The sequence below is a fragment of the Stegostoma tigrinum genome, chromosome 31 (assembly GCF_030684315.1).
Source record: "Stegostoma tigrinum isolate sSteTig4 chromosome 31, sSteTig4.hap1, whole genome shotgun sequence".
Taxonomy (NCBI): Eukaryota; Metazoa; Chordata; class Chondrichthyes; order Orectolobiformes; family Stegostomatidae; genus Stegostoma; species Stegostoma tigrinum.
This window is the reverse complement of record NC_081384.1, coordinates 38,091,836-38,106,716: the sequence shown is the minus strand read 5'-3', so window position 1 is coordinate 38,106,716 and position 14,881 is coordinate 38,091,836. Positions and strand designations below refer to the sequence as shown.

The following is a 14,881-nucleotide window of genomic DNA, read 5'->3' as shown; positions in this document are numbered from 1 at the left end:
TGTTGCCAAGCACCAAATCCAGAGTGGCCTCTCCTCATGTTGGTCTATCTACATGCTGTGTCAGGAATCCTTCCTGATAGCACTGGACAAAATCTGCTCCGTCTAAACTATTACAACTAAAATGTTCCCAATCAATGTTTGGAAAGTTGAAGTCACCCATGACTACAACCCTGTGACTTATGCACATTTCCAGTATCTGCCTCCCAATCTGCTCCTCTACTTCTCTGCAACTATTCGGGCGTCTGTTTTTAAAAAGAAAACAACAGTGACTGCTCCTTTCCTGTTCCTGACCTCAACCCAAACTGACTTTGTAGACATACCATTCTCGAACTGCCTTTCAGTAGCTGCTATACTCACCCTGCCTAGCAATGCCACTCGCCCACCTCATTTTTTCCACCCTCCCTTTTTCTTTGGCTCAGTGGTTAGCACTGCAGCCTCACAGCACCAGGAACCCGGGTTCGATTCCAGCCTCGGGCGACTGTCTGTGTGGAGTTTGCACATTCTCTCTGTGTCTGCGTTGGGTTTCCTCCGGGTGCTCCGGTTTCCTCCCACAGTCCAAAGATGTGCAGGCTAGGTGGATCGGCCGTGCTAAATTGCCCGTAGTGTTCAGGGGTGTGTGGGTTATAGGGGGATGGGTCTGGGTGGGATTCTTCAAGGGGCGGTGTGGACTTGTTGGGCTGAAGGGCCTGTTTCCGCACTGTAGGGAATCTAATCTAATCTAATCTAATCTAAATCCTGGAATTTCCAACATCCATTCCTCTCCCTGAGTTACCCAAGTTTCTGTAATGGCCACAACATCGTATTTCGAAGTACTGACCCATGCTCTAAGTTCATCCGTTTTATTTCTGATACTTCTAGCATTGAAGTATACACACCTCAAACCGTCTTGTTGTCTGCAATACGCTCCATCGATCGCATTTCTTTATAAACCACCTCACTCCCTGTTGTGTCTGTCGGAAGGCCAAACACCTCATCCTCTGAATTATAAATCCTGTTCCCCACCCCCTACCAAACTGTATAGGTCGAGCAATCCTCCCTCCCAGGATATTTGTCCCCTTCCGGTTCAGGTGCAACCTGTCCTTACTGTACAGGTCCCAACTTCCCCAGAATGTGCCCCAATTATCCACATAATGGAATCCCTCCCTTCTACACCAGCCCTGCAACCACATGTTTAGTTGCGCACTCTGCCTGTTTCTTACTTCGTTATCACGTGGCACTGGTAGTAATCCAGAGATAACTACTCTGTTTGTCCTAAACTTCAGCTTCCAATCTAACTCCCTGTACTCGTTTTTCACATTCTCAGTCCTTTTTCTCCCTATATCATTGGTACCGATGTGTACCATGCCTGCTGGTTGCTTACCCTCCCCCTTAAGGATCTTGAAGACATGATCCGAGACATCGTGGACACTGGCACCCAGGAGGCAACATACCATCCATTCATCTCATTCACGCCCACAGAACCGCCTGTCTGTGCCTCTTAATATCGAATCCCCCACTACAATTGCACTGCTATTCTTCCCCCTTCCCCTCTGTGCCACAGGGTCAGGGTCAGGATCTGTCCGCTATGGCCTTCCCCGGTAGGTCGTGCCCCCGTCCAACAGTACCCAGAATGGTATGCTTATTATTGAGGGGAACAGCCACAGGGGATCCCCGCACTGTCTGCCTATTCCCTTTCCACTTCCTGACAGTCACCCAGTCTCATCTTCAGACTAAGCACTTTATAGCCTTCTGGACTTAATATTGAGTTCAACACCTTCAAATTGTGAGCCAACTCCCATTCCTACCCTTTTTTATTAGCTTTACTTATTACGTTCTCTGTCACCATGTCCTCTGACCCCACATCACCACACCCACCAACGACCCCCACCCCGTCCCCCATTTCCAGGACTGTCCATCCTTTCCAGGATGGCGGTAGACACACCATTATTTTGCCACATTATTCCAGTCACTTAATCTGAATTATCAACATCCTTCCTCCCCCAGCACTGTACCCTCCCCACACACCCCCACCCCTATGGTTGCATCAATGCTGTCCCCTCCACACTTTACGTACACTCAAAATGTTAGCTTGCTTTCTTTCCATGGATGCTGCCTGTGATCTCCAGCATTTTTTGTTTTCAGTCTCTTTCTGATCTGTAACTCTGTCTCTCTGTCACTTTCTCTTGTTCAAATTATTAACCACTTCTCCCCCTCTTTCCCATGAAAGTCCTCCTCTCTCCTCTTTCTGATGAATAACTCATTTTCTCGTTGAAGAATACTACTCTTGTTTTCACAATTAATTCCCTCTTTTGTTTTAACAATTTCCAGCCCTCCTTCTCCCTCGCTTTCTCTCTCTCCCACCTGCCTTTTTCTCTTTCTCTCCTTCTCTCTTCTCTCCCCTCTCTCCCAGATATCCAAGAGCTGTTTGATACAGTGCCACACAATGAACTGATGAGCAAAGAACTGGCAGAGTCAGGAAACAATGTAATTGTTCGTAGATGGTTGTTGGATTGGGGGAAAGGTCCATGGTGGAGTATATTAATTACCCAGAACCTGGGGTACAAGGGACTAATTCAAAGCTTGTAGATAACAAAACGATGGAAAACTTTGTATCCTGAGGAGAGTAGTGTCGTACTTCACAAAGACATAGAGTAAATTACATACTGTATTTATATTTATGTATGAATTATGCATTGTATTTACATTTATGTATAAGTTATGGATTGGGCTAGCAGGGGACCCACTTGTGAAGCTAAATGCAGAGAAATATGAAATGGTTCAATTTGGCAGGAAGAGCATCACAGGACAAGGTAAAATAAAAGGAACAATTCCAAAGGGGCTGCAGGAACAGAGGGACTTTGGGTGTATACGTCCACAAATCACTGAAGCAGGGCAGATTGAGAGAACAGTTAATAAAGTATACAGTATCCTAGACATCATTAATAGGGCTGTACAATATAAGAGCAAGGAGTTTATGCTGATTTTGTATGAGACATTAGTTCAGCCTCAGCAGAGTCCTGAGTGTCATACCTTAGGAAGGAGGTGAAGGCATTCGAGAAAGTTCAGAGAGGTTCATGAGAATGGTTCCAGGGATGAAGAATTTCAGTTATGATGACAGATCAGAGAAGTTAGAGATCTTTACTTGGAGAAGGGAAGACTGAAAGGAGATCTGATAGTTATTCAAAATTATGAGTGTTTGGACATCGGGGAAAAAAAGATTGAGAATGGGCAGGCTGTTGGGGGTGTGTGGTGGAGAACATAGATTTAAAGTAGTTGGCAAAAGAAGAAAAGAAGAAAAAGCAATAGGAGGACGAACATCACTGTCGTTCAAGTCTGGAATGGTCTGCTTTCATGTGTGGTAAAGGCATTCAAAGGGAACCAGAGTGTTTTTTGAAAAGGCAGAATGTGCAGGATTATGAGGAAATGATGAGAAATGGCACCGAGTGCATTGCTCATCGAGACAGCCAATGCAGACAAGATAAGCTGAACTGCCTTCCTTTACGATATATCACATCTGAAGTTCTGCATTTCTTTCTCAGATTATTAACACCCTTTCACTCTGGTTATTTTTTTGCTGTTACTGTACAGGCCAGTGACAAGGATGTCTGTTGGGATGATAGGAGCTGCTGTTGCATTCTGCATCACTGGGATTGTCCAGGTACAGATTCAGGTAAGACAATGTTTCATTCTGTGGGAAGTTACAGTTTGTTTGATAGCTTTCATTTAATTATTTGTACATTTTGGGTAGACTATGTAAACATTATCGATTCATTGATTGATTGATTGAAGAGGGTATTGTCTGTAGGTTATAGAATTAAGAGACCTATTTTTACCCATATGACTGGACTGGAGTGTTTAGTGAGGACAGTTTAGAGGAAAGTTTGTTCCATATCTAAGCCTGTGCTGGAACTATCCCTCGAGTGTTTGATGGAAACAATGTAGCGGAAGATTTACTCTGTCTCTAATTCCTGTGCTCTGCCTGTCCTGGGAGTGTTTGATGGAACAGTGAAGAGAGAGATTTACTCTGTATCTAACCTATGCCACACATAACTTGCGAGTGTGGTGTCCCTACCTCAATGAACTCAATGTTTAAAGATGAAGAGCTGATGCAATAGTTAGTAGAGCACAATGCCAATCCCAAATTCTTGGAACATTTTGATTTATATGTTTTCCATTGACTGTCTGAGTTATAATCCACTACTTCACGCCAGCAACAAACCTGACACTCCATCCCATCAAACACATTCAGTGCCAGAAGCAACAGCCATGTATAGTTCATTCTGAGTTACATTGTGGTAGAGGTTGCAACAAGAGCCTGATAAAAGTAGGCAGAACAGAACATCTTTTGACAACTAGTGCAGAAACTTAAAAGCTTATTCTAGTTTTTGATAAGGACTTTTCTTCTCAGAAATGGCAGGTTTCACCTCCACCAAATGGTATGACCAAATTGAAAATATTTAATGGAGCACCTTGTCAATTCAGCATTGACTTCTTCAAGAATCACATTATAATGGACCCACGCACGGTAAGAACAGATTCTGTTGTAGCTTATTGATCATTGACTTAATATTATCATTAAAAAACCCAAGGGGACAATGATAAGATGGCTAGACACTGTTCAAAGGGCTTATGCTACTTTTTAAAGCAAGCAATGATGCATAAAATTAGCAGTACTTGTATTCACTCAAAGCCACATTCTTTTCATGTTTGTTGTTCAACTGCTTGAAGAACAAATAATTTGGGAAATGTAGCATTTTACCCACAACAAGCACTGCTTTGCAACACAATGCCTCAAGCAAAAACAGAATATCAATGCACAAGTTATGGGAGACTATTAATGATCTAGTAACCTTCAAGCTGAGGACCCAACAGTGCCACGTTACCACCAGCACTGCCTTCTTGAGACTAAAGTGAGAGTTATGAAACTGCATGGAATTATTGCACTGAAATAGGCTAATCAGCCTAAATGATCAGATGTTGCAGCTCAAAGAACATCTTTTCATATGACTTATTCTCACCTGGTCAGCTTTTCATTCCACTCCTTTGACTTACCTTAAATGTATTGGCACTAATCACTAATCACCTCAACCATTCCACAAGGTAATGAGTTCCACATATTAAGCACCCTCTGTTCGCTCAGAGGTTTCTCCTGAATTTCCTGTTTGGTATATCAGTTATTATCATAAGGTCATAGAGAATAGGAACAGGAATAGTCCAATGGGCCTGTCGAGACTACTTCACTATTCAGAACAATCGTGGCTGAGCTGTCATTCCTCTAGTTATGGCCTCCAGTTTTTTTTTAACTCTCCACACATTGAAGCATCTTATTGATGTTATTCTCTACATCAATGGACCTCCCCATAATGTATAACATTTCTATCAAGTCATTCTTTAGCCTCTTCTTTCTCAAGTAAAGTGCCCTTGTCTGTTCAGTCTCGAAGAGATTGGGTAGCTTGAGCGATGTGAATAGGAAATTATGTGAAAAATAAAGGCAAAGGAAGGAAACTAATAGTTTTTGCAAATTTCAAAATCCACACTCTAGTCACTCAGCTTTGGCCATCACCTGTTAAGTGTAACTGAAACCAATACGGAGCAGGATAGTACTTTAAGCTCTGATTTAATGAAAGCTTGAAATATCGACACACATAACCAAAGAAAACGAGTAACTTCTTACAACAATCTGGTCTATGTTTTGGAATAGTTGAGGCAGCTTGCTCCAAAATCCTGCTCTGTAACAGGCGTTGTCTCACTGTTTTTACTAACTATTGTGTCAGAGTTACCATGCTTACAAACCTCACTCCAAGAGCCATTTTATATGATGTTCCCAGGCAGTGAATGTCAGACCAGCACACCATGACTAAGCATTGCTGTAAATGGATCCCAATCTCTGATCATCTGATTTTTGGAACCAAATCTCTCTATTTTCTTCGGTGTCAGAAAGCTGCCCTCCTTTAACTGAGGTCATTGAAAACAATTATAGCTGTTCTTTCTAGCTTGTTGAGATGAGCTAATTCTTTACAGATTTATGACTCTAACCTAGTAGTTACAGAACTGCAACAGCCAAATCGAAGATCATGGGTTCAAGCCCCACTATAGGAGACTGTGAAATGAAAGTCAATGTTTGGTAATTGTTTTGGTCAGACACCAAATATTAAACTGACCATAGAAGTTGCCAGGTTGTTCTTTAAAAAAAAACAAATTATTTCTGCTGCTCCTCAGGAAAGTGAACCTGCTAACCCCATCCACTAAGGTCTACTATTACCCTTGTTCCATTCTAACTTACTCTAAAACACCACCTCTAGGGGTGGATAATATAGCCTTATGGAATCACGCGTATCCTGAGGTCAAAAGGGAACAGTCCTGCCCACTGATGTTAGGTAGCTGTGTACCATTTCTGCAGTTCACTAGCTTTTAGTTTATGATGGACAGAAAGTAATCTCAGCCTGCTCCCTGAATTCCACTAACTTGTTCCTTTTCAGTTTTCTGACAGTTATCTTGTGCCCATCGATACCCCCACATTACACATTGTTTCATTAAACTGCACGGTCCCCCAGCGGCCTTTAGACATAAACGTCACAATGGACTCAAAGACCAGCAATATGTTGTTCATGGTACAAGATTCTAAAACCAGTGAACTCATTGTCAAACAGGTGAGTAGGAAGGAACTACAGGTCAGTAGTAAAACTGAAACTTTTAATTATCTCACAGTGTTGTGGGCATTGTCGGCTCTGCTAATATTTGTTACCTATTGAAGCTGTATCCATCCAGACAAGTGGAAAATATGCCATCACACTTCTGATCTGTGTTTGTAGATGGTACACAGGTATTAAGGAGTCAGGAGGTGAATTACTGGCCAGAGAAATCACAGCCCCTGGCCTGCTTATTTTTTTAAAAACTTATTTTTTCATGGGTTGTGAATGCCAACACTTGTTGATGATGGGTGCAGCTCCAGCAACACTCAAGAAGCTTGACACCACCCAGGACCAATCAGCCCTCTTGATTGGCACCATACCCATAAGCACCCACTCTTCCTACTACCGACACTCAGTAGCAGCAGTGTGTACCATCTACAAGATGCACTGCAGAAATTCACTAAAGATCCTGAGACAGCACCTTCTAAACCCGGGGCTTCTTCCATCTAGAAAGACATGGGAACACTATGACCTGCAAATTCCCCTCCAAGCCACTCTCCATCCTGACTTGGAAATGTATCACTGTTCCTTCAGTGTCACTGCATCAAGATCTTGGAACTCCCTCCCTAAGGGCATTCTGGGTCAACTGACAGCACATGGACTGCAGTAGTTCAAGAAGGCAGCTCACCAACACCTTCTCAAGGGCAGCTAGAGTGGGTAATAAGTGCTGGCCAGCCAGTCATGCCACATCCTATGGTAGAATTAAAAAGCAATTGCTAACTACTGTTGAATTGAGTGACTTATTCAGCCATTTCACTTTAGGAGTCAACCATATTGCTATGAGTCTAGAGACTGAAGTAGGCCAGACCAGGTGGTAACAGCAGATTTCCTTAAATAAATAACCATTTATCCTGATCATGGATGATCAAACAGTCCAATGCCTTTCGCCCACGCTGATGTGGAAATGCTAGTGTTGGACTGGGGTGGACAAAGTCAGAAGTCACAGGACACCAGGTTATAGCCCAACCGGTTTATTTAAATTCTCACGCTTTCAGAATACTGCTCTACGAAAGCTTGTGATTTTAAATAAACCTGTTGGACTTTATCCTGGTGTCCTGTGGCTTCTGACTTTTTACCCACACTGTCTTGATAATGCTTTATTGATAGAAATCTATCGATTGCAACCTTAAACACACTTTAACAATGAACCTCCACAGTCCTCTGTGGTAAAGAATTCCACATGTTCACATCTTTCCGAGTAAAATAATTTTCACCTCATCTCGGTTTTAAATGGCATCTCCCTTTTTACTTTAAATTGTGCCTCCCTGGTTCTAGATGTCATATCTTACCTGCATGTACCCTGTCTATTCTTTTGTGTATTTTGCAAGTATCAATGAGATGACCTCTCATTCTTTGAAACTGTAGAGAATATAGCCCAGTTTGTTCAATCTCTCTTCAAAGGTCAATCCCATTGTCCAGGAACAAATCTGGTGAACCTTGTTACACTCCTCCAACATCAATAATATATTTCCTCAGAGAGGAGATCAAAATTGTACACAGTGCTCCAGGCGCAGTCTAACCAAGATCCTCTACAACTGAGGCACAACTTCATTACTCCTGAATGCAAATCCTCTTCCATAAAAGCTAAATTTCCACTAGCCTTCCTAATAGCATGTTGAACCTGCATTTTAGCTACTCGTGACTTATTGACAAGGATACCTGAGTCCTTTTGCACATCTACACTTTTTTTGAAACAGGTGGGTAGAAATCCAGGTGGATTTTTACAGTAACTAATGAGGCTAACTTTATATTCCAGATTGATTAATATAATGTCAATTCCACTAATTACCATGGTGGGACTTAAATCTGTTTCCACATAGCATTAGCTTGGGCCACTGGAGGACTAATCCAGTGACATTACCACTATGCCACTGTGTCCTCAAATTGCAGCCACAGTATTTGTGAGGCTAGTGCAATTCTGATGTTAGTTTGGGGGTGGTCAGTAATGCTCATGCCACTGAGTCCTTTACAACCAGGTTTGGAACATTGAACTGACCACGATCTTTTCAACCTTCTTGGATTGTAACAAAGGTTTAAGTGCTTTTCAGCGAGAGACTATGCTGCTTTTAGGCTAAAAGTAGTGAACTAATTATTACTGCAGCTGGAAGGAAGCAATCACAAGGTTTTCTTCATTTAAAGGAAGAATGAATGGGTAATGTCAAGTGTACAGTCTTTGTGAATCACGTAGGCTCTCATATAGACATACAAAGACAAAATTACAAGGCATGTAGCTGGCACGGAAGAAGATGAAAGAATTTACAGATTAGGGACCTTCTGGTTATCCTTGACACATGCACCAGGCATTTTGTTGAAAGACAGAGAGAAAGAGAGAGAGAGAGAGAGAGAGAGAGAGAGAGAGCCTCTGCCAAACTGTGTTCAGTACTGCAGTCAATAATTCATTTCGTCTTGGTGTGCTATACAACACCTTGAAATACAAGCTGCTCATATATTTCCTGTGTGTTGCTGTTATTGTGTCCAGCTTTGACAATTACAGGCAATATATTACCTCCAATGTTTGAAGATTCTCAGAATGGTGTAAATCAATAGGAAATAAGAACGTACATGCTCCTATGGAGATGCCGGGCTGACTTCATTACCTTTGGGGAAATTAGTTTTAGCTCAGACTATCCTTAGTTTAATCCATGTTGGTTTCATGAAATGTAGCCAACCTTGGTGTGTCCAAATTTCCCTTTTGGGCATTCAAACTCATTGTTTTTGGTCCCAACAATTTCATTCCATGAAAGTTCCGGAGAATTAAAATTGGGATGATGCAATTGTTCAAAGTCTACAGATGATATTTTAAATCATTGTGAAAAGTATCAAAAGAAGACGGTTTCATTCTCTCATGTTAGAGCTGGTCATTGCCTGGTATGTGTGACACAAATGTTACTTGTCACACAAGACTGACCTGTCTTGCTGCATCTGAAGATTCATGGATGGCACTGAGTATTGTGCATTTGGCAGCAAACATCCCCAATTCTGATCTTACAATAGTGAGATAGTCATTCATGATACAGTTGTAGATGGTTGGGCCTAGGACACTGCCCTGAGAAACTCCTCAGTGATGTCCCAAGACTTAGGTTATTCACCTGAAAATTACAACTATCCTCTTTGTATGTTTTCCCCGATTCTCGTTGACTGTACTTTTGCCGAGCTCCCTTCCATCACATTACTGATGATCAAAAGCAGACCTGAGGCATGGTGGCTCAGTGGTTAGCACTGCTGCCTCACAGTGTCAGGGGCCTGGGTTCAAATCCACCCCTCAGGTGACTGCCTATGTAGACACTGCATATTCTCCCTGTGTCTGTGTGGGTTTCCTCTGGGTGCTCCAGTTCTTTCCCACAGTCCAAAGGTGGGCAGGATGGGTGGCTTGGCTATGGGGAGGGCACTGGGTTTGGGTGGGAGAATTGGTACGGAGTTGGCCTGCTTTTGCACTGTAGTGATTCTGTGGTGTAGTAATTTCTAGAGTTAGTCTTTAGAATCCCATGACTCTTCTTGAAGGTCACTGGACTCAAAAAGATAACTCTGTTTTCTTTCCACAGATGCTGAGTTTCTTCAGTAATTTCCCCTTGTTGTTTCAACAGCATCTGCAGCTCTTTGTTTTATATCAGCAATTTCCAAGTCAGATTTCTTTTTCCACATTATAGTGTACTGGCTGCTTGACTAGGGGCTCAGCTTGTTCTAGAGCACAAGTCTTCAGTACTACTACTAGAATGTTGTCAGGGCTCATAATCTTTGTAGTATCCAGTGCCTTCATCCATTTCTTAATGTTACGTGGAGTGAATTGGCTTGGCTGAAGACTGTCGTCTGTGATTCTGAGGACCTCAGAGGAAGACTGAGCTGAATCAGCTACTCAGCATTTTTGGCTGAGTATGATTGTTACAGCCATGTTTTACACTAATGTGCTGGGCTGCACCATCATTGGGGATAAGGACCATAGCGGAGTGTCTTTCTTCTGTCACTTGTTTAAGTCTCCAATTCCACTCACAACTTGATGTGGAAGCTCTGCAGAGCTTAGATTTGATCCATTGTTTGTGAGATCACTTAGCCCTGATTATCATAGAGTCACAGGCTTTTACAGAGACAGGCCCTTTGGCCCAAGCTGGCCCATATTTGATCACAGGTAGCCCAGAGTCAAGGTTGAGGATGATCAGGGTAATTCCCACCCAACTGTATAGCATTGTGTCATTCAGTCCGGTGGGTCTGTCCTGCTGATGGCCCAGGCTATACCGAGGGATGGTGCTGATGGCACCTTGTCTCCAAGTTCCGATTCAGCGAGTATTACTGTGACAAGCAGTGGCTTGACTCATCTGTGGGACTGCTTCCCCCAGACTCCCCAGATATTAGCGAGGAGACTTTACAGGGCTGACACAGCTGGATTTGTCATTGTTGTTTCCAGGGCCTAGATCAATGCTGGATGACCTCTCTGGTTTCAATCCTTTGATGTGATTTAATAGAACTTGGGGACTTGCCAGGCCATTTCAGGGGGGATTTAAGAGTCAGTTTAAATAAAAGTCAATCAAGAGTTTTCTACGTGTCTAACCCCATGCTATACCTATAGTGGGAGTGTTTGATGGGAATAGTAGGGGGAGCTTTACTTTATATCCAAGCCTTTGCTGTCCCTGTCCTGGGATATTTGATGGAGACAGTGTAGAAGAGTTTTACGCTGTATCTGACCTCATGTAGTCCCTGTCCTGGGAGTCTGGTTTGAGGGCAGCATGGAGTGAAATTTGCTTTCTGTTGACCTTGTGCTGAAACTGATTCAGAAATATTTGAAAGTGACAGTTGTTCTTTCTGAATCCCTTGTTGTAATGGGCAGATCTTTTAAAGATGCCCAAGTAACCATGGATTTTCAATCCTGTTATTATAGCAATATTTGTAATTATTGTTATTCCTCCAGATTCCTGACAACAATTTGAAGGTTTTGGATAATTCAGCTCTGGTACGGTATGTGATTTTTCTGAACTTGGATGTATTGCTTGCTGTTGATGGTCACTGCAGATGAGATCTGCATGTATTAGGGGGTTTGTAGAGGGCATCTCCATGAATTGGTGCAATTGAGGCTTTGTAGAGGGTTTCTGCATGCATTGAGACAATGACTACATCCAGCTTGGAATTGCACATTAGTGCAAAGTGCTGAAGTGATTAGAATATAAAGCGCAGGAAGCTGGATATACTGGAGCAATTAGATATTAAACTGCATCATCTCAGTTCTAGGTCATTACTGCAGAAGCTTTTCAAGGTAATTCTTTTAAATTAAAACTGTTCAGACAAACCTGTGGAGAAGGTAGGTCTTGAAGCCAGGTCTCCTGGCTCAAATATACTACCACAGGAAGCCACACCCTCAGGGTAGATAGTATCTAATCAACCTGTTCAGAGACATTATTACATACTTTTGCAGCAGGTGAGATTTGAGTCCAAGCCTCTTAACTCAGAGTTTGAAGTAATACCACTGCAGCACAACAGCCAGCATCTTCAGGGTAGTATCCTTGGCCCATCTTCAGCTGCTTCATCAATGACATTCCTTCCATCATGAAGTGGAGATGTTTGCTGATGATCACATGATATTCAGCGCTGTTGGCTGTGATTATAGCGAATAAGCCCCCGGGTGAATATAGTTGGTAAATAAATGTACTTCAGGATGTCTGATGTAGCAGGCAGCAGCTTTAGATTTAACTAGTTCATGACCTGTTAATTAGATCCGAATGATTGCTCGGATTATGAAGTGTTGTGCATCAACAGATTGTATTATCTGTAGGATCTTTCCCGTGCTGGAAATACCAGATGCGAGCAGCAACAAATCTGTGAGGCTGACATGTGAACCGAACACTGTTGCAGATCTGGATGTGAGACCATTTGTCCCATCACTGTACACACCTATAAAACTTGGCAGGTAAGAAATGCACAATGGTTAGAGACAAAAAAAACTGCAGATGCTGGAATCCAAGGTAGACAAACAGGGGGCTGAAAGAACCCAGCAGACCAGGCAGCTTCTGGAGGAAAGGAGAAATCAACGTTTTGGGTATTACCTTTCTTCAGGATTGGATGTTGGGGTAGGGGGACCTGCAGATAAAGAAAGGGGGCTAGAGGTGGAGGCGGAATGGTGGTGATAGGTGGACACTGGTAGTAGGTATGACTTGGTTGGTCGATGGGAGGGATGAATCTAGTTGGTGGCTGGAAGGGAGGGTCAGAAGGTGGAATGAAAGGGAAGAGCTGGGGCTGGAAAGGGAGCCAGGGGATGGATGGGAAGGCTAACTGAAATCGGAGAAGTCAACATTGAGCCCTCCAGCGTGTGGAGTGCTCACGCAGAAGATAAGGTGTTCTTCAAATTTACATTCTGAGTCACTGAGACACTTGTGCACTGGTCTGAATGACCTAGTCCTGCTCCTACCCAGATGGAAAAACCAGAAAAGAGCCACAAAGAAATGAAGATACTAGCTGTAGTGGAGCTAGTTTTAGTAGCTTCTGTTTCTGGGTATTTCATTTGCTCCTACGATCTTTGGAGAATAAACTGTAAGGTTGTCATGTTGCACTTCCAGGACACCCAAGGTCCATTAGCTCTGTCAGAATGTTATCCTAGCAATTCTGACAAACGTAAACTGACCCTTGGGGCATATGTTCACACTGGGACCAGTATGTCGCTCTTTTTAAACCTCACTAGTGCTGACTCCTTTACAACCTTAATCTTAATTGATTGAATTAATCAATCACTGTTTAGAAGCTTGTGAAGTCTAATTACAAAGTTAAGTACATAATCTCTACTGACACAGAGACATGCAAATACAAAGGCGTGGAGGTACGAGTGTGTTTCCACCAGGCCACTTCCAAGCAGTAAATTGGTGAAGAATTACATGGGCCCCCAAAGTTGGCTGGGAAAACCCAGCAAGGCTGGAGTAGTAGGGTTTCTGTTGAATTGGATGGCCGGACTTTGTAAAAACTTCAGTTTCAGGCCTTGCAGCTAGACAACTAGTAGGTTGCCTGGCTGCAGACTGAGCCTGGCAGGAGGACACTGTCAGGGAAGCTCAAGACAGTCTCCAGCACTCGAGAGAGGAGTGAGAGATCTGGGCTTGTCAGGAGCAGTGGTGGAGCAAGGCAGATCACCGTATATCAGTGGGGCTGAAGACAGACTTATGAAGGCCAACTGGGACATTGAAGGCTTCCTCAAGAAACCTGTCACAGGAGGACTTCTCTACCTAAAAAGCAATTACCTGCTTTACCCTGCAGCTGTACCTCCATTTTCCAGAGGCCTTGGGAACTCATACTGCAACTGTCACATCATAATTTCACTGTGGAAGAGGCTGATTTAAATTGACACATGGATGTTCTGCACCTCATGAGGTGGATTGCTCAGTTTGCAACCTACTAGTAGTGTGTTGACTTAGGGATGTATTTACCTCTAGTTAGCTCATGGAGATGGGAGGAGTGTCACCGTTGAGGCCTTGTCACTATTTAAGAATGGGGCAGAGGATTGGATGGTGAGAAAAGGTTAGGGTGATCACTCAGGTCTGGGGTTTTTGACTGTGTAGAGGACTATTTCCTACATTCTTATGAATGGCTATTCACTCTTTTGATTATAATATTTTCTTAATACCAAAATGATTGAAGCCAAGAGGTATAAATTCCACATCTAGTTTTCAATTTATACCCATATACTCGACCTACTGCATTTGGCTCATTGCTCTAACTGTTTTGCCGACTCCTGTTTGAAAAATATATTTTGTTTGACTTATAAGGACAGGCTGTATAGGCTGAGACATTTTTCCCTGGTGTGTATGATGCTGAGAGATGACGTTATAGAGTTTTATAAAGTCATAAGGGACATAGATAAGGAGAATATCCGAGGCCTTTGCCCCAGGGTAGGGGAGTCCAAAAGTAGAGGGACAAGATATAGGGTGAGAAAGCAAATATTTAAAAAGGACCTGAAGGGTAACTTTTTCACACAGAAGGTGGTTTGTAAAGGGAATGAGCTGTCAGAATAAGTGGTAGAAGCAGATACAGTTACAACACTTAAAAGACATTTGGACAGATACAAGGATAGGAAATGTTTAGAGGGGTATGGGCCAGACACAGGCAAATGGGACTAGCTCAGTTTAGGAAAACTGTTTGGCATAGAGGAAGGGCCTGTTTCAGTGCTATATGACTCTATGACAAAGAACAGTGTAGTCTGGTTAGGCCAACAGCCTGTTCCTGTGGAACACTTTCTATCCAGT

The 14,881-nt window shown here is 42.9% G+C and overlaps 1 protein-coding gene across 1 annotated transcript in view; it reads left to right on the top strand.

Annotated features, from left to right (window-relative positions):
- Window positions 1-14,881, top strand: part of LOC125466463 (solute carrier family 15 member 2-like) — a 154,219-nt gene that overhangs the window by 113,262 nt on the left and 26,076 nt on the right. The window contains exons 14-18 of the mRNA XM_048560992.2: window positions 3,568-3,649; window positions 4,388-4,504; window positions 6,459-6,629; window positions 11,572-11,618; window positions 12,430-12,564. Of these exons, the coding sequence (XP_048416949.2) occupies window positions 3,568-3,649; window positions 4,388-4,504; window positions 6,459-6,629; window positions 11,572-11,618; window positions 12,430-12,564 (552 nt within the window). The remainder of the gene's footprint in view (window positions 1-3,567; window positions 3,650-4,387; window positions 4,505-6,458; window positions 6,630-11,571; window positions 11,619-12,429; window positions 12,565-14,881) is intronic.